The sequence below is a fragment of the Helianthus annuus genome, chromosome 2, assembly GCF_002127325.2.
Source record: "Helianthus annuus cultivar XRQ/B chromosome 2, HanXRQr2.0-SUNRISE, whole genome shotgun sequence".
In the NCBI taxonomy this organism is placed as follows: domain Eukaryota; kingdom Viridiplantae; phylum Streptophyta; class Magnoliopsida; order Asterales; family Asteraceae; genus Helianthus; species Helianthus annuus.
In genome coordinates, this window is record NC_035434.2 from 3,607,748 (window position 1) to 3,628,035 (window position 20,288).

General features: G+C 38.5%; 1 protein-coding gene across 1 annotated transcript; it reads right to left on the minus strand.

The window, feature by feature from the left end:
• Positions 1–1,932: 1,932 nt before the first annotated feature.
• On the minus strand, positions 1,933–2,703 carry LOC110872754 (PRA1 family protein F3). Its single transcript, XM_022121628.2, has one exon. The coding sequence runs from the start codon at positions 2,626–2,628 to the stop codon at positions 2,062–2,064; it is 567 nt and encodes a 188-aa protein (XP_021977320.1). The 5' UTR covers positions 2,629–2,703; the 3' UTR covers positions 1,933–2,061.
• Between the last annotated feature and the right edge of the window lie 17,585 nt (positions 2,704–20,288).

Genomic DNA, 20,288 nt, shown 5'->3' on the forward strand with positions numbered 1-20,288 from the left:
GCGAGAAAAACACTAAAAACGGGTGCTAAACCATGTGAGTTTTGTCCAAACACTCCAAAGTCTTGTATAAACTCGTTTTTTTACAAGGAAAAGAGCCACGGCTCTGATACCACTTGTAGGTCCCCCGGAGGTTGAGGTTAAACCTTATCCTTGTTATGTTTAACACACTAGCAAGTGCGGAATCCAAGCTAGAATGCAAACCGGTAGTTTATATGAGAACACAAGCTACAAAGAGAAAGGTAGACACACGAGATATCAAAGTTTTATCTTGTATTTCAGTGGACACGGTTACAGCCCTTGACCAAACTGAAAATACGCTCTCTACAAGACTTAGTTCACTCACACACACTCACTTTCTGTCTGTCTTCTTACTCTTCTGTGAAGTGAACACATGAGTATATATATACCCATCACAGCTCGTCTGGTCGAAGGATCTGATAGACTGATCGAAAGATCATCTATCGATCTGAAATCTATCGAAGGATCCACATATACCCCGAATGATGATATCCTTCGAGGTCCATCAACATCCATCGAAGGCTTATCCTTCGAGCTCATCGAAGGATCTAAACAATCCTTCGATGACTCATCCTTCGATGACTCATCCTTCGATGACTCATCCTTCGACAACTCATCCTTCGACAACTCATCCTTCGACACAAGCATATTACAATCAGGTTCTAACTGTTTGGCCAAGTCAAACCAGGAGGAAGGTTGACTTGGTCAAACTTACAAGACTAACAAAAGACATCGTTTTATATCATGACAAAATACAGACAAAGTACAGACACAAGTGCACCAACAGTATTAATCTTGAAAGTTCTTTAAAACACGATACTAGTATAGATATTGATGGTTTAGATTTATTTGAAGAACTAAAAGTTCTAAGACATATAATACATTTAGAATGTGACACTCCTATTAATATCCTAAACTATATTAACACTTTTAACTCTTTTCAAATGCTTATATTGCTTATAGTTATAGGATTATGTTAACTATTCCCGTGACTGTTGCTTCCGCCGGAAGAAGCTTTTTCTAAATTAAAATTGTTAAAAAATTATTTAAGATCTACAATGTCACAAGAAAGATTGAATGTATTAGCTACTTTGTCAATTGAAAACGATTTGTTAGAAGAAACCGATTATGAAAATTTTATTAAAAAGTTTGCATCTGTTAAAGCTAGAAAAGTAAACTTAATTTAAACATATCTTTACACATACAACAAATATATACGAATAGAAAAAAAAAAAAAAAAAAACTCAGCCAACTATAAACTATTTAGTTTATTTTGCTGGTCCCAAGCCCGGATAAAAGAGGAGAGTTTTTATCAAATAGACTTTTATGGAGGTATGTTAACTAGTTTTTTTTTTTTTTTTTTTTATTTTTTATTTAAGGCCTCAATTTTGTACTTCGTTTAAGGCCACTAAAATGGTTGAGCCGTCCCTGCTTATATAACTAAAAGGATACATAAACTATTCTACACTACACGAATAGAATATATCCCATGAAGATATGTGATATGTTGAAAGGGACATTTTATATATAACCAATTTTATGTAATAAACTCTGAAAACATATAATATAGGGACTTAATATTCACATACGTCTTTGCTCTATATTTACATACAATGCAATGCATAATGCATGGTATATATAGGATGAAATGGTATACAGAATGAAAGTTAGCTTATGTGTTTTGGGGCATGGTATGGTTCGACACGTGGCGCAGAACACTGCCCCAAGTGCTTGAAAAGGGTGCGACACTCTTTTTTGTGAAGCACATAACGGGCGTGAGAGCACATCCACTTCCATTTCACCTAGTCACATTAAAAGATCTCACACTCACTTATATTTCAGTCTTTCTTTATTTCTTTTTTTTTTTTTTCTTAATTTAAAACACACCTTTAAGTGAAAGTTGAAAGTTTGTGGTGACGTGATAACACTTTTTTTCATTACAATAAATCAAGTACAGAAATAGATCCATTTCAATATCCGTTGCTGAACAACACACTTGCGACTCACTCATCACTAAATTTAAAAGCTAACAAACCAGTACTCTCATTCCACCGGAGAAGAAACCGCCAGAAACCCGCCAGCCTCACCGCCATCTTCATCTAAACACAAGTCATCCGTCTTCCTAACCGCAGCATGAACCACCACAACCGCCACTCCAACCAAAATAGAACACAATATGTTCATTGTAGCTCCAGTTAACAACAGCAAAACAATAGTAACAACCGATAAAACCGCCATAACAACACGATCATCAACAGGATGGTGAAATATCACTAGCTGGTCATCACGGAGGAAGTAGAGGAACAACCATGCTGCCATTAATGCAACAAACACGATCAATGAGATCGGATGCCATAACAAGCTTAGGAACAGAATTATGAGCACGATCATTACGTAGTTCATAAGGAAGTATCTGAAATTGGTTTTGATACGTGAAAGTGTGTCCGGGTATGCTTGTGGGAGACTAATGGAGTGTGGATTGAACATTTCTTTCCATGGTCTTCGTGTATTGAGACTTGTTTGTATGCGTTCGGTTGTGCGTGATAGGAATTCGACCTTTGAGCCAGCGTCATCGGGTGAGGTTGGAATAGTGCCGTATGTCGTAGACATTGTTGCCGGCGACTTAGATAAGTTTAGACGGGAGGAAGAGGGAAATCTTCGAATGTATTAGTAGTAAATGAGGAGTGCAGCTAGTAGATAATTCAAGAAAAAGAGGACAAAGATTGGCTCTATTATTGTGAGATGTTGTATACAAGAAAAAATATATATTTTTTAAACAGTGATTCTTAGATTTTTTTAAGCATAAATACATAATACCTTTTTTTGGCATTGGAGTACACCGCTTTTCACTAGAATCTCGTTTTGGACATAGCCGATCTTTTTGGCTTCTAATTTAGGCATGGGTCTAGGATCATCAAAAATCAAGAGCTTTCAATTTTTAGTAAGTTTTATATATTGTATATGTGTTAGGCAGAAATAAAAACAAAACTAAACCAGCTTTTTATTAAAGGAATTTATATAAAAATTGTTTAGAAAAAAGGACCACATTCAAGGCCCAAGTTCAAAATTATACTACAGACATAATTGCAGGAACCATCAACCATTTGACCCATACCAACATGCCGAATCAGATTCCATTTGCTATTTGTTATTTGTTAGGGAATTTGATACATGTTAGTTATCAAAAAGAATTTAAAATGAGGGTTTTATTATTAAATATGTTGAAAATGATAATTTTGCAAAATGGTCTTCACTTCGTAAAGTTTACTTAGGGTCTTAAAAAATGAAACGGCCCTGGTTTTAGAAACACTTTTTGTTATACAAGAGAACATGTTAAGTGAAAATTATTAATATCTCAAAATATGATATATATATATATATATATATATATACATACATATATATATATATATATATATATATATATATATATATATAGGTAGAGGATCCTGTAAAAAGTGCTCAAAGTGTGAGAAGTGTAAGAAGTGTATTATAACACTATATATAATACTATATAACACCATATAAATATCGTATAACAATATGTAACAACATATAATACCATATAACACTATGTAACACTATATATCATTATATAACAAATATAACACTATACATCTATCATAGACATGTTATCAGACAACCTATAGTGTTATATTTGTTATATAATGATATATAGTGTTACATAGTGTTATATGGTATTATATGGTGTTACATATTGTTATACGGTGTTTATATGGTGTTATATAGTATTATATATAGTGTTATAATACACTTCTTACACTTCTCACACTTTAGGCCCTTTTTACACTATCCTTACCCTATATATATATATATATATATATATATATATATATATATATATATATATATATATATATATATATATATATATATATAGTGGAGAGTTCAAATGAGAAAAATTAAAAGTTAAGAATAAAAAGAATAAAGGATACAAAGGTAATTTAAACAAATCATTTAATGAGTCTATTATTTATTTTTCTTATTCAAATTAATGAACTCAAATCATTTAATGAGCATATCTTATAAAATAGTTGTGCACCTTACACAATAAAAACAATTCTACACATGATCTTACATTTTCAACGTTTCCTATACCATTAAAACAATATTTTGGTGTAGGATACAAAATGTGTAGAACTCAAACACTTTTAAATAATTTTGCGACTCATAATAAAATATGTGTAGGACATAAAATTTTTATATAATTTTGTCACATCTAATAAAATTTGTGTAGGAGCCAATATATTAATGATAATATATTAATGATGGTGAATGAGAAATTTATGGTTGCATTAATAAGAATTAAGTAACTCTTCAAAATATTTATTAATATTCTACATCAAAATGTCTATACTACCCTTAATAATTAAAACATTAATTAAAAGTTGACAAAAATGATATATTGATCCACAACCATTAATCAAAAAAATATATGGTCTAAATTAATTTATTTTTTCTTCTTTTAAGAAGATTCTTCTCAAATTAACCTCCTCCTATATATATATAAGGGTTGATTAACGTACAAAATTCCTTAACGTACGATGTGAAATTACGCACGTTATAAAACTTAAAAACCCTAATCACGCATTTTGAAAATCATAATCACACATGTTGAAACCCATAATCACACATGAACATAATCACGCATGTACAAAATCAGAAATCACGCGTTGGTAAAAACCCTAATCACGCATGTTATATTTCCCCAGCGTACGCAACATACGTTAACCCAGATTGTACAATACACATTCTCTCTCTCTCTCTCTCTCTCTCTATATATATATATATATATATATATGTATGTATATACAGGGGAGTGTTTAAGCGAAAACTCCTTTTTATTGTGAAAACTTGAAAACTAACTTAAAAAGCCTAAAAATATACAAATTTTTTACGATTTCTTTATAAATTTTCTCTACTTTTTATATATAAAAAATTTTAAAAAAAATATGTACTGCACATGTACAATAATATGGAAAAGCCTAAACCACCTAACCCACCCCCTACCAACACCCCCCCTCCCACCCCTCAAAAACTTAAATTCACCCTCCTACCAAAAGCCTAAACCCCCCACCCCACCCCACCCAAAACCTAATCCTAATCTTAAACCTCCAAAAACTTAACCCTAAAAGCTAAACTAAACTCAAAAGTTAACTTTAAGCATATAATGCACATGTGCACTACCATATAATGCATATGTGCAGTACAAGTGTTTTTTTTAAGTTTTTTTTATGTATAAAAACTAGCGAAAATTTGTAAAAAAATTGTAACAAAGCTCCTTACATATATATCTATACTATATATAATGCATATCCAAGTGATAGAAATGGTAATTTGCCGCTTTTTCAACATTTACAAGCCCTTAAAGCTTGTTGTACAAGTCTCTAAAGCACAAATAAATTTCAGCTTTGTTTTCAAACCCCCTGAAAAATCTCTTTAGGCGGGATTTCAAATTTCAAACGAGCCATAAATTCATACTTTTAGTTTTTGGCTCCCCTTTCAAAATTTTTGAACCCTACTTTTCAATCCCTCTCTCCGTGAACACTCGCCTACCCACTCTCCACCATCCGCTTGGCTCTGGCGAAGGTATAGCCATCTTCAATTCATTCTCTCTCTCTCTCTCTCTCAAATTCCTTTGTCTTGGATCTACATGAATTTTGATTATTTTTCTTAGATCTATATGGATGTTGGTGTGTTATGAAGATGGAGGGCTGAAATCCGCCACATCAGGCGGAGATGAAGTTGGTTTACTTTTTATCTATTTTGAAGATTGATGGTCCAAAACCGGTTTTCACTACAGATCTTTATGCCGTGAGTATTATTTTTTTCTCCTTTTTTCTTTGGTTCTTGATACCTTTTAAGGGTTCTTGATTTCAATGATAAAGATTGGATCATTTTGTATTTTTAGGGTTTTAAGGTGGCTGGCTGAGGTGGTTCCAGGTCATGGCAGCGATTGTCGGTGGCGGAGACGAACTCTGGCTGTGAGACCACGACCACATGGGTTAATGATGGTTAGAGCAGATTTCTATCAAAATGGATTAACCATTTATAAAAAAGTAGACATAATGTTTGGTGTTGCAGTTATGTATTTTTAAGATCGGTGAACTGTAACTAAAGAATTAGTGATTAGCAACTATGAGATGGTGCTGGTCTGCGGCTCCTGCTTAGCGAAAACAACTACTATCTAGGGTATCACAGGTTTGATAGTCGCCTTCTAAGTTTCCGCAGGTTTGAGTATAACAGATAGGTTCATTTTCTTACGGATACGTGGAGGGTTTCACGAGATTAGGAGTTCAGTGAGTATATTTTTCAGAACCGTCAAGTTCAAGTTCAACACGATATACATCTTTTTATTTATTTGATCATAGAAGGTTACCCTTTTGTAGATATGTGATGCTGTTGTTATTGCTCGGCTCCTCAATGCTACACTTGTAATTCCTGAGATCCAGTCACCTACAAGCAGCAAGGGACACTTTCATTGATTAATATTTTCAAAAGGGCATGTTCGTAAATACAGAAAATCGGATTTATATGTTTTTCAGTGCTCAGCTTAAGAGTTTCCCTTACCTTTACAGTGAGGATCATTTCATGCAAGCATTAGTAAATGATATCACAGTAGTAAAGACGCTTCCTAAAAAGCCTCAAAGGAGCTAGAAGAAAGAAAAAAATGCCATCGTTTAAAGTACTCACAATCTCCATATTATTACTTACATCATGTTCTCCCGGTTTTGAAACGCCACTCGGTGGTTGAGCTTGTTGTTTCTGATGGTGGATGCTTGCGGGTGTGTTTGATTATCATGTTGTGTTTATATTCATAGTTCTATGATGGTGTGTTTGAAGTGAACTGTTAGAGTTTGAATATTGTGTTTTAGTGATCTTCACTATGTTATTTGTGGGTTTGTGTGTGTTTTATGGCTGAAATTGTGGTGTTTTATAACTGTAGGAAAAATGGACTTTGTAGCCGAACCCTAACATATATATATATATATATATATATATATATATATATATATATATATATATATATATATATATATATATATATATATAGGGTGGGAGTTGGCTACAAATTTTTCCTACAAAGTCACAAAACACCACAATTTCAGCAATAAAACACACTCAAAACCCACAAATAACAAAGTTAAGATTACTAAAACGCCATATTCGTGGGTTTTGTGATGTGTTTTGGATTATAAAGCTTTGATTTTCGAATGACTAACATTAGTGTGTTTTATGTTGATTATCATGTTGTGTTTTATATTCATTATTCTACGATGGTGTGTTTGAAGTTTTTATGGACTGTTAGGATTTGGATATTGTTTTAGTGATCTTCACTTTGTTATTTATGGGTTTTGAGTGTGTTTAATGGCTGAAATTGTGGTGTTTTATGACTTTGTACACGTTGTAGGAAAAATGGACTTTGTAGCCGAACCCCATATATAGGGTTGTGAACTGAGAGAACAAATCCTGACCATTGATTTACGCATTACGGCGAAGGCGCAAACCGTGCAAAGTAGTACCAATCCTACACTACTGCCAGCAACCAGCAATACCAGAAAAGATCGTAAAAACAAAATAAATAAAAAGTAAAAAATTAACATCGAACGAAAAACATACGTAAAATCGTTGAACCACGCATGCCCGTTGTGGCTGGCATGTTAACACCAAACGAAAAGCAAACGTAAAATCCTTGAAATTCGAGTGAAATGTAAAAATACACAAGAATAACTAAGTCAATCTAGGACAACGCAACGCGTCTTGCGATCAACATGTCAAACAGGGAAAAATATAAGCGTTGCGACAGACTTATTAAACAAAAAAAATAGACAAAAAAAACGTTGAACCCCACACGATGTTGCAGCGTGTTCACTCACTGACGGGGTATGGTACCAAATCTCGCGCCAAGCCGAACGCAAGAAACCATCTCCCAGCTCGAGTTCTCCCATCAACAAGTACTTATCTGTGTCCGTGCGGGCATGCGTGAACGCAGTTGACAACTCCAATCGGTCTAGTGATGAGAAGACTTACCTTGTGTATGAAAACGGCTGTTTTCGTCACGACAAGCGATGCGGGCAACCGCGTTGCCGCAGGTAGCGATGCGGCCAGAACCGCATCCTATCGTCGGCAACAAGTGGAGCTGACACTTTGACTTAAGTGTCTAAACCAACAGGTGGCACTGACAACAGTCAGCTGCCCAGCCACACATATGCAAAAGGTGGCACACAGACTAACAACCACATCAGGACGTGGCACACTTCTACGACCTGCGCTTCTGACACACCTGCAAAGGACTGCACGCTGTCAGTCTAGCCACTCAATTACCCTCCTACACTCTTCGGCTATAAATACCTATCCCGGACCAGGTTTGAGGTATCGCTTATCTGCTCTCTCTCACACCTACTACAAACACACACTTTGCTCTCAAGCAAATACTGATTCTTACACCGGAGAGCGGTAACAAAGAGCACCCCCACCCCATCCTCCTTGTTACGAGTCACGATGTGTTTCCTTGTGCAGGAGACAGGTTAGCAGACGATCCAGCCACTGATCATCGAAAAGAAGGGATTAACCCTACTTGACGAGACCAATGAATTAACCTACCCGGTTAACCACTGTTTCATCACTCACAAAATTTAGAACGGAACTTAAAACCAAAAGTTTGCAAAAGATGAAAAGTATGGGAGATCAAAGTTGAAAATAAAAATAAAATGTCATTTTAGGCCCTGAGGTTTGGGTCATTTTGCCACTTTGGTACAAAGGTTTCATTTATAGGCTATGGGTCTAAATGTTTTTAACGTTGTCAATTTAGTCAAACTAACTTAACACTATCCATTGACCTCCGTTAGTCAGGGGCAATTTTTTCATTTCCCTTATTACTGTAACTAAAGCTTTAAACTCACCCTAGTTACATGTCATGTCCCATGTTATTTTAATAAAAGTTTCAAATAAAATAAAAAAGGAAATGACAAAATTGCCTCTGACTAACAGAGGTCCATGGATATGGTTAAGTCAATTGGACTAAAATGGGAATGTTAAAAACTTTTTGGACTCACAGACGAAAATGAAACCTATGAACTAAAGTGGCAAAAGTGCCCAAATCACATGGACTAAAATGGCATTTTGCTCGAAAAAAAAGTGTTCTGTTTAAATTGGAAAAGATGAAAAGATTTGGATTAAAAGTAAAAGAATCCAAGAGGTTAAAATAAAAACCTTTGGGTTAGGAGTAAGAAGTAAAACCTTTTTTTGGAAAACTCCTCATGCTTAGAGCATGTGTAATGTGGCTGTATATGGCGCCCTTTTCCTTCATAACGTCCCCATAGCGCCCCGAACACCACTACGGGGGGCGTTATGGGGTAAAAATTTTCTCCTCCCGTTATATATTTCGCGGCGCCATGCTTATTGTTTCTTTTCTCTCCACTCACACAGACACATATATATACATATATATGTATAGTTTAAGGGTTTATTAATTAATTGGGTAATGATTAGGCGAGGGCTTTATGACTACGGGCTTAAATGCATAAGGCCCCATAACGCCCACACGCTGACGTGGCGCGCCACGTGTCGCATAACGCCCACAAAGGGGCGTTATGACTACGGATGGCCTTAGAGTAAAAATCTTTGTGAATGTGATCTTTATATTATAAAAAGTAGTTGTGAGTGAATGAGAGATAAAATGTTACTGTTCATCGTAAATTGAGGGGGGGGGGGAGGGCATTGTTCATCCTCTATAATTTGTTAATATATTTTGAAAGTGATTATGTAAATTGATGAGTGAGAAAATGTATTGATAAATGTGTAAAAATTGTTATTTATTTAAAAGAATAGAGAGAGAGAAAATTTAATTGTTTTAGTGTAATTATATGGTAGATTTAATGGAAGAAATATGAATGCTCTCAGATGTTCCTAATTTATAGTATGAGAATTTTAGTGTTTTTTTAACCACAAGCAAAACCTAGAAATGTCATATGATGGATATTTTTCCTCTTATTTTACAATGTTTAAACAAAGTACAATTTTTTTCCCAACCATCCAATATTTTATTATTTCAAATTACATATGTTACAAAGGATATGTTTTGAATCGTTTATTTTGTTGGCTTAATGTCTGGATGTATAGGTCATTGACCTAAGCTTATTTCATGGTAAGAAAACTATTCTATACCAAATGGTTGGACCAGGTTTGCTCTGTATAGGTTTCTACTTTGCAAATGCTTGGCTAACAAGTAACATGGCTTGCAAAGTCATGTGTCGTGAGGATGACACTGACATGGTTAAGTGGGTAATTAAAGAGAAGTGTATGAATCGTCTAATCTCAAACTAGCCAGCTACTTAGATGGCTGGATTGATTTCAACTAAGTACCCTCTAAGGCCATGTCTAGTCATAAAGCTCCTTGTGGGGCGTTATGCGATACGTGTCGTGCCACGTCATACGGGGCTTTATGGGGCGTTATATCATTACAACCCGTAGTCATAAAGCCCCTACCCATCATTACCTATTTAATAATTTTCAATTTTATTAATTAATTATAAAAAACCCTGCTTAAATTTGATTGGTCCAAATTTTGAAAACTTCCCCCATACCAGCGCTATATAGATCGCGCTCCCCCACTTTTTTTGCCTCATAACGCCGCCCGTAATGGTGTGCCAGCGTTATGAGGGCGTTATAAGAGAAAAGGGGTATTTTATACACTTCTCATTACCTAAGTGTTATGATTTATTGGTTTTGTCTTATTATACCAGTACACAAACTTACATACTATACTATTAATTTACAACTTTTTTGTGCATGGGGGTATTTTATATTATGCATAAGGTGGTTTTCAAATTAAAATTTGATTTTTTACTTTTAACCCAGAAGTGTTTGATATTTTTACTTTTAATCCGAACTTTTGATCTTTTGCATTTTAACCTTACAGCTTTTTTACTTTTAATTTTTGTGACAACTCGTAATTTGAACCTACTTTCTGTAACGTTACGTGCGTTACGTGCTTATGTGAACTATCATGATTATTGAATGTTATGTGATATGTGCTCTTATTGAATGAATGTATGACATGTTATATGAATGTATATGTGTTACATGATCCGATCGCACAACAACCCACACACCCACTCGACCGCACAAGCCCATTTGGGCCGTAATTGCTTGTACTCGGACATATGGGCAAGCCCATGTGTAGGTTCGGCCCATTCTCCTCTTACACGCATACAAGCAATCACCCTTAGGGTGTTACGTCTCATTTGTTACACAAAACACAAGTTACAAAACCCTAGTTCGGTTCCTTTCTCTCTAAGCCGACGGCCATCACTTCCCTTTCTCTCGAAGATCAATCCCGTATCAGATCACCTTCTATCAATCGGTTAGTGTTTGATTATTTGTTGATTGATGATATATGATTTCATATGTCTTAGAGAATGCATGATTACATGATTAATCAGGTGTCTTGCAATATGTTGTTTTGATGATTGTTAAGTTGATAGTAAACCGGATGCTTGTTAATCGGCTTGTGTGTGTGCTTTGGAATATGTTCATGCTAATCGTTTTGTTCTTAATATTTATATACCGAATGATAGTAATCGGCTGTGATATGAATTATATTGATGGATAATCATGTGCTAGGATCTAGAATCGATCAGATAATAATCGGTTACAATATGCTCATGATTGGATGTTGTGGTTAGTAGGAATCATGCTAGAAATAAGGATTATGAGCTGATAGTTAATGGTGATAGATGTTATGTTGTCATTGTTCATATGATCATATTAGGGTTCATACGAATTCGGAATTGATTGCTTGTTTGATCGATGTATGGCTGAAATGGAAATTGTTAATTGATCATGATAAACTTGGAAACAATGTAACTAATTTAGTGAATTATGGAATAGATGTAACTGATTGCTTGATTAACGAAAGTTTGTTAATCGGTCGCACAAGGCCCCTAGTCGCACAAGACCTCCTTCGCACAAGGCTGGTCAGTCGTACAAGACACATCCAGTCGCACAAGGCCTGCTGGATCGCACACGCTGCATGTGTTTAACAGTTGGGCCTTCAAGCCCAAAGTGAGTCGCACAAGACACATGGACCGGGCTGGATAGTTGTTGTTTGTTGTGACTGGGCCGCACAAGATGATTGATATGTATGATCGCACCACATGTTGGGCCAAACACACACCTGCTCAATGTTGTTATACTGTTGGGCCTTAAAGCCCAAGTCACGAGTACACAATCCGATCCGATCACACAAGACATCTTGGGCAGTCGCACAAGATGTCTTCTGTCGCACAAGATTATTATCTGTTTATTGTTTTGGGCTTTATGTATATCTATTGGGCTTTCAATCTTTGGGACGGGTAAAGGGTGAGTCGCACAAACCGCTTCAATCACACAAGTGTGTTGGATCGCACAAGTGGAGTTGTTGTTATGATGATTGGGCCAATCAAGCCCAAAGCCAGTCGCACAACCCAATCCGGATCGCACAAGATATTTTATGTTGTTACTTGGACCGTATATGCCATTGGACCATTTATGATGTTGGGCCGACTATCTGATGGGCTTGGACTTTCTAATCGCACAAGTTGAATGTATTGCTTGACTGTTAAAGTGTTGCCATGATCTATACGTGTTTGTAACGTGTTAACTCTGTGTAATCGTACGTGCTTTACTTGAACCCAACCTGACTTGTATGATAAACATGCTAGGACGTGGTTGATCACATTGTAGCTTAACTGAATCTTTTCGTGTATCATACCGAGCAACCCCAGGTGAGTTCATTGCATTTTCTCAAGCATGCGTCCCGGTGGTTTGGGACAACTGGTAAACATTTGGAAGGGAAACTTTGGGTAAACAACTTAATCGGTTTTGGTTATTGAACATGGGATCTATCATCGGATTGCCTGGAGGGCAATGGGGGTAATTAGTTGATAGCGCTATTAGGTGGGAAACCTCACACCGGGCCGTAAGGACGGGCGTGAACTAATTATCTGGGTAGGGCTATGGTCGTTAGAGGCACACTCCTCGGATACATATGGGCACACTCCCTAGGGTATCTAACGAAGGCAACATAGCATCGGTTGTTAAGAGGCACACTCCTCGGTTACGTAAGGGCGTAGTCCCTAGGGTAACTAACATGAGCAACATCGTAACGCAACATTGAATCGCATTAACATACATCTGGTAACTCAACACGTTAACAAAACCTTGAACTCACCAGCGTAGTCTGACACACTTGTTTGCATGCTTGTAGGTCATTAACGTTTGGAACTTGGACTTGCTATCTCGGAGTGCTGGAGTGGTCATGGATCGAGACTTTTGGATTGACTTATAAACGAAACATGGATTTTGATTATTATCATGAAACTATTGCTAAACGATTTATTACATGCTTCCGCTATACAACATTGTGGGATTTGATATCATGTTTGACATTTTCAATTGGTAATTAATGGTATGTTTTATTAAGTATTTATCATTGGTTCGATGTGATTGGTGGCTCGAACTCTGATGCGTAACACGCCTCGCGGGGCTCCCGCAGGTGGAATTTTGGGGGGGGGGGTGTTACAGTTGGTATGAGAGCCACTGGTTATAGTGAACTAGGTTTTAAAACGTTTTTGTAAAACCAGACTATAACCGAACACCTTCGAAAATCGATCATGACACTCAGCTCCAGATTGCAAGGTTCGTCTTTCGTATACTCATTGTACTACGTAACTAGTGGACACTTACATATGATATTGCATGCTGGTGCACGTTAAACACGATAGTATGAACTTACGTATCCCTTGCACATGATTATATGACTGATAGAGTGGTAATTCCCTAAACAATTGTGACTTATATTATGTGATGCTCTTTGTTTGCTAATCGAGTTGGGGGAACCATTCGACATGAGTTAGGAGGAGCTGAGATGAGCATGCAAATCACAATATTATTGTGGGTGCACACATAATAATAGTGTGGGGTGCATGCGAGTCCCAGTGAGGCTTAACAAGTGAAGGAGGGGTTCCGCTCTGTTAATTGATCAGTGTGAAACGTAACAAACTAATAGGAGTCATAACAGTGATCGTCTCCTACTCAAATGCTATCGAGTATTACTTGAACGTCCCTTTGGAACGCCTAGCGAACTAAGTAGAATGCTAGGTGCTTGTACGAACGTCCCTGAGTGGATGTTGCAGCGTCCATGATTGGTTTAAATCCCTTTTCTTTCCCCCTCACTCCTCTTTGTTGTTGGAACTCAATATACTCACATCTCAGACCCTGAAGGGCGGTCACACCTGCAACACTCTGGAAACCTACCGTGTTTTACCCAGTCAACTTGTAAGAGCGATGGGGTATAAGGGTAAATTTAGTACTCTACCGACTTCAACGTTTGAACGACCCCAATTATTGACAATGAACATCAACGATTTGACTCCAAACGAATCCTTAATTCCAGTCAGCAACTTATGGGAGCCGACTTTTAGGAGTCAATCGAAACGTAAACGATGACAATCGACCAGGATGTGGACTGTGTAACTTCCAACACAACGAGTAGCACCCTGGAACTTAGCACGAAATATGAAGAGATGGACACCGTTGGTGAAGGATCGAAGAGTCCTGTTTCGAGCAACAACATTAAAAGCAACAACTATCGTGACATCAAGGTACTTGTAACAGTAGCTTACAGTATGGAAATGAAGGTGCCTGCGGCATGTAACGACAGTTGATAATTCAAGACGACAACAACCAAGGGAGCGATGACAGTATGGTAGAAATCCGTGTGATTGTAACAATAACACCAGCAATGGTGCTCGCGAAAGGGTATTTAGGATTGACGTGGACGACGACAGGACAATAACAACATGGTAGCTTCGATGGATAGCGAATCGCTTCGGCTCGATTCCGTTTAACCCTGATGCTTCTTGAAACCAAACCTGTTATGAAGCCGGCTGATGGCAGGACAGCGGAAACCGCATATGTTAGTTGGGATGCAAACTCGATATTGCGGAGGACAGACATTCGACACCGGTGTTACCTCTACTATCCTTGGCAGTTACGGCGCAATAGTTAGTGTTGGTGGGTTATTAGGACATATCGCCCGGACGTACCCTGTGAGAAGAAATTTAGCGTCACTATATGCTCTAAAGTACCAGAGCGGTGAAAAGATTAGCATCATGCCAGTACTGACAGCCTCGAAAGCGCCTATGGAAGGAGGACCTCACTGTATTAGCAATTATATCTAATGATCAGACTAAGTAAGATAGGATCGAGGACCCACCGATTGTTGTGACTCATCTCAAAGTGCAATTGGAGGAGCTTTCAGGTCTACTACCACAACTATTAGTCAGAAACTCAGTGATCTCACGATTAGGGGGAGCTCCGAATACTCATACTCTTACCGTCTTACACCAGGAGGGTTACAAGAACTGTGTAATCTACTACGAGAATGGTTGCACAAGAGTTTGTTGGACCTAATTCTCACTTTGGGAAGCCCCAGTTATATCCGTGAAGATAAGCCTTTTTGTGTGTACGTACCAATTATCGAGCACCCATCGAGACGACGGTTGAGAACCGTTTGCCGCGGCCATGTGTCGAAAACCGATCGACTAGTTACAAGAGACGAGCCTTCATTCAAGGATTAACTTACGAGCGCATTATTATCAGATGGAAACCCAAGGGGAGGAAGTTCTTAAAGAAGCTTACCAGACGCAATTCAGCCATACAACTTTGCACTCCAAGACCTTTAGAGCGATCATCACACCAGCAGCCTCATAGATCCTGTGAACCGACCGTGCTATTGGGTGACATTTTGAACCCCTTTCAGGGGGAAAGCAACAACATGGACAACTCTTTATCCTATTTGGGAGGCCCTGATGGAGGAGCCACATCACGCGAAGTCTTGATAAATGTAGCTTCGGAATTCAAGAGGTACCTTTTGGGTAATGTAATCAACAAAGTGGGAATACACGTGAATCTCGCTAAGACCCGTTTTCTTTGGAAACTGATCGACACTAAAAGTCCTTCGAGGATACAACGATTTCTTGGTTCCGCTTGATTTATCACAGGAATTTCGAAGGTCGCATAGCTTAGATCCCTTTTAGCACAGCGGGGTGCCGTGTTCGCGAAAGACAGAACGAGAGGACGTCTCTTCAGCTTTCGAATCCTAATTCAGTAAGGTACTGAGCCTCATTTTTACCCAAGAGCAAGGGTAATACAGTGGTATATCATTATGTTTTGAATCAGAGTCCCTGTTACACGTCGACGCAACACGAGAGAGTAACGACTTACGAAGAACTGCACGACACACAACTGGTGGTGGAAACCGTGGTCTTTAGAGTTACACGGAGGCATTACTTGGACGGTACCAAATGCGTTACTTAGACCGATCACAAGGGCCTTCCGTGTACTCTGGTTTCGAAAGAGCTAAACCAGTAAATGGCATCGTTGGATGGAACTTTTGGGTGGACTACGACTGTGGAACATGAACGTGTATGGACCTTGCAGCTCGCCATCGACTCTAACCCACCTGACCCAACTCGTTCTGTACAAACTAGGGAACTAACGGGAGAGAATTTTCAAGTTGAGTCCATGCGGGGCATGGAAGAGCAACCTTGGTGAAACGAACGATATTCATTAACTCATAGAACGACTATAAATCTCATTTCACAGCAACGGTAGGGAAGTTGTGGTTACCAAAACACACTGGCTTCGAAAATTCTATTCAACTGGATTTTAAAGAAAGATGTTTGGACATGTAAATCTTGTACTGATGTTTGGGCATGAAAACCCGTCTAACAATGTATGGGTATGACTTTTGACTTTGGGAAAAGTCAAGGCGAAGTATAAGAAACTGGCAACACCTATGTGGAAGATGGGAGCAGACTGCTATGAATGCTGCCACTAGTCTATTTACAACTCGAAATGGAAACACAAACAGTAACAATCGTTGATCGCTGAATGTGACCAGCACACCTCCTTGCAGTCAAGGGAACTGATGAGTCTTCTCAGCTTGTGAAAAATTTCTCTGGAAGAGACGGATTATAGGCATGAGGTGCCAACTCCTATTACCTATTGGACTATACCTAGTTTGAGGCGGGCATGGCGCACACCTTTGACTCACGTCTTGACATGAACATTGCTTATTACTGTAGGACAATCGAGCAAAGTGACGAACCATCTGAGCACACGAAGGCATGTTGTAAGTATGTGCATGACTGACTTTAGTAAACGTTTGGGAAGGACACTTATCTTGGGGAGAAGCTCTAATGCAGCTGCACCATGATAGTATGCATATAGCCCATGCTGAGGCATAAGCTGGACAGTAACTCTAATCTCCTTGTTGGACTAATGTAGTTGACAACGTAATCGCAGGTCCAGGACCTGAGCTCAAAACTCTCGAACATTGCTTAGATCCGAAATTGTTTGATGGCAGCGCATGAGCGCTAGGAAAGCTGATTAGCTTAGGAAACACTGGGAGTTTGCTGTAGGTAAACGTGTCATTATCGAAAGCATCGCCCTGGGGGGGGGGTGCGGTATGCTATAGAAAACATGGCAAGCTTACTTTACGACGCGCGAGACATTCAGATTACTGGAACAAACGGTGACTTGGCTCACAAACTCAGGCTAACTGATGAAACGGGATAACTATCGTAATGTTATGTATGCCCTAGGTTTAGGGCAGTGGTTGCCCGATGAAACCCTGGTGATACCCTTACCGGAATTTGAGGTCATCGGATCAGTTGTATATATCAGGGAATCTATCGAAAGCATGGGCTAAGAAGTCAAGGTTCGCTAGCATAAACTATATGACAATCGTGAGGGCTTGTTAAACTTCAATACGTGGACTGAAGTTCACATAGGAACGGAAGAATATGTTAAAACTTCAATGTTCTCAATTGTTCGAGGGATTGAACCAACTCTTGATATCACTGGTGAATTTCGGGACGAAATTTCTTTCAAGTTGGGGAGGATGTGACACCCCAGGAAAACCAGCAAACGATATAACCAACCTGGCTTTAACTTACCTATCTAGCTTTCTCAGTGAGTACGTACCAAATTTCGGGACGAAATTTCTTTTTAGTTGGGGATACTGTGACAACTCGTAATTTGAACCTACTTTCTGTAACGTTACGTGCGTTACGTGCTTATGTGAACTATCATGATTATTGAATGTTATGTGATATGTGCTCTTATTGAATGAATGTATGACATGTTATATGAATGTATATGTGTTACATGATCCGATCGCACAACAACCCACACACCCACTCGACCGCACAAGCCCATTTGGGCCGTAATTGCTTGTACTCGGATATATGGGCAAGCCCATGTGTAGGTTCGGCCCATTCTCCTCTTACACGCATACAAGCAATCACCCTTAGGGTGTTACGTCTCATTTGTTACACAAAACACAAGTTACAAAACCCTAGTTCGGTTCCTTTCTCTCTAAGCCGACGGCCATCACTTCCCTTTCTCTCGAAGATCAATCCCGTATCAGATCACCTTCTATCAATCGGTTAGTGTTTGATTATTTGTTGATTGATGATATATGATTTCATATGTCTTAGAGAATGCATGATTACATGATTAATCGGGTGTCTTGCAATATGTTGTTTTGATGATTGTTAAGTTGATAGTAAACCGGATGCTTGTTAATCGGCTTGTGTGTGTGCTTTGGAATATGTTCATGCTAATCGTTTTGTTCTTAATATTTATATACCGAATGATAGTAATCGGCTGTGATATGAATTATATTGATGGATAATCATGTGCTAGGATCTAGAATCGATCAGATAATAATCGGTTACAATATGCTCATGATTGGATGTTGTGGTTAGTAGGAATCATGCTAGAAATAAGGATTATGAGCTGATAGTTAATGGTGATAGATGTTATGTTGTCATTGTTCATATGATCATATTAGGGTTCACACGAATTCGGAATTGATTGCTTGTTTGATCGATGTATGGCTGAAATGGAAATTGTTAATTGATCATGATAAACTTGGAAACAATGTAACTAATTTAGTGAATTATGGAATAGATGTAACTGATTGCTTGATTAACGAAAGTTTGTTAATCGGTCGCACAAGGCCCCTAGTCGCACAAGACCTCCTTCGCACAAGGCTGGTCAGTCGTACAAGACACATCCAGTCGCACAAGGCCTGCTGGATCGCACACGCTGCATGTGTTTAACAGTTGGGCCTTCAAGCCCAAAGTGAGTCGCACAAGACACATGGACCGGGCTGGATAGTTGTTGTTTGTTGTGACTGGGCCGCACAAGATGATTGATATGTATGATCGCACCACATGTTGGGCCACACACACACCTGCTCAATGTTGTTATACTGTTGGGCCTTAAAGCCCAAGTCACGAGTACACAATCCGATCCGATCACACAAGACATCTTGGGCAGTCGCACAAGATGTCTTCTGTCGCACAAGATTATTATCTGTTTATTGTTTTGGGCTTTATGTATATCTATTGGGCTTTCAATCTTTGGGACGGGTAAAGGGTGAGTCGCACAAACCGCTTCAATCACACAAGTGTGTTGGATCGCACAAGTGGAGTTGTTGTTATGATGATTGGGCCAATCAAGCCCAAAGCCAGTCGCACAACCCAATCCGGATCGCACAAGATATTTTATGTTGTTACATGGACCGTATATGCCATTGGACCATTTATGATGTTGGGCCGACTATCTGATGGGCTTGGACTTTCTAATCGCACAAGTTGAATGTATTGCTTGACTGTTAAAGTGTTGCCATGATCTATACGTGTTTGTAACGTGTTAACTCTGTGTAATCGTACGTGCTTTACTTGAACCCAACCTGACTTGTATGATAAACATGCTAGGACGTGGTTGATCACATTGTAGCTTAACTGAATCTTTTCGTGTATCATACCGAGCAACCCCAGGTGAGTTCATTGCATTTTCTCAAGCATGCGTCCCGGTGGTTTGGGACAACTGGTAAACATTTGGAAGGGAAACTTTGGGTAAACAACTTAATCGGTTTTGGTTATTGAACATGGAATCTATCATCGGATTGCCTGGAGGGCAATGGGGGTAATTAGTTGATAGCGCTATTAGGTGGGAAACCTCACACCGGGCCGTAAGGACGGGCGTGAACTAATTATCTGGGTAGGGCTATGGTTGTTAGAGGCACACTCCTCGGATACATATGGGCACACTCCCTAGGGTATCTAACGAAGGCAACATAGCATCGGTTGTTAAGAGGCACACTCCTCGGTTACGTAAGGGCGTAGTCC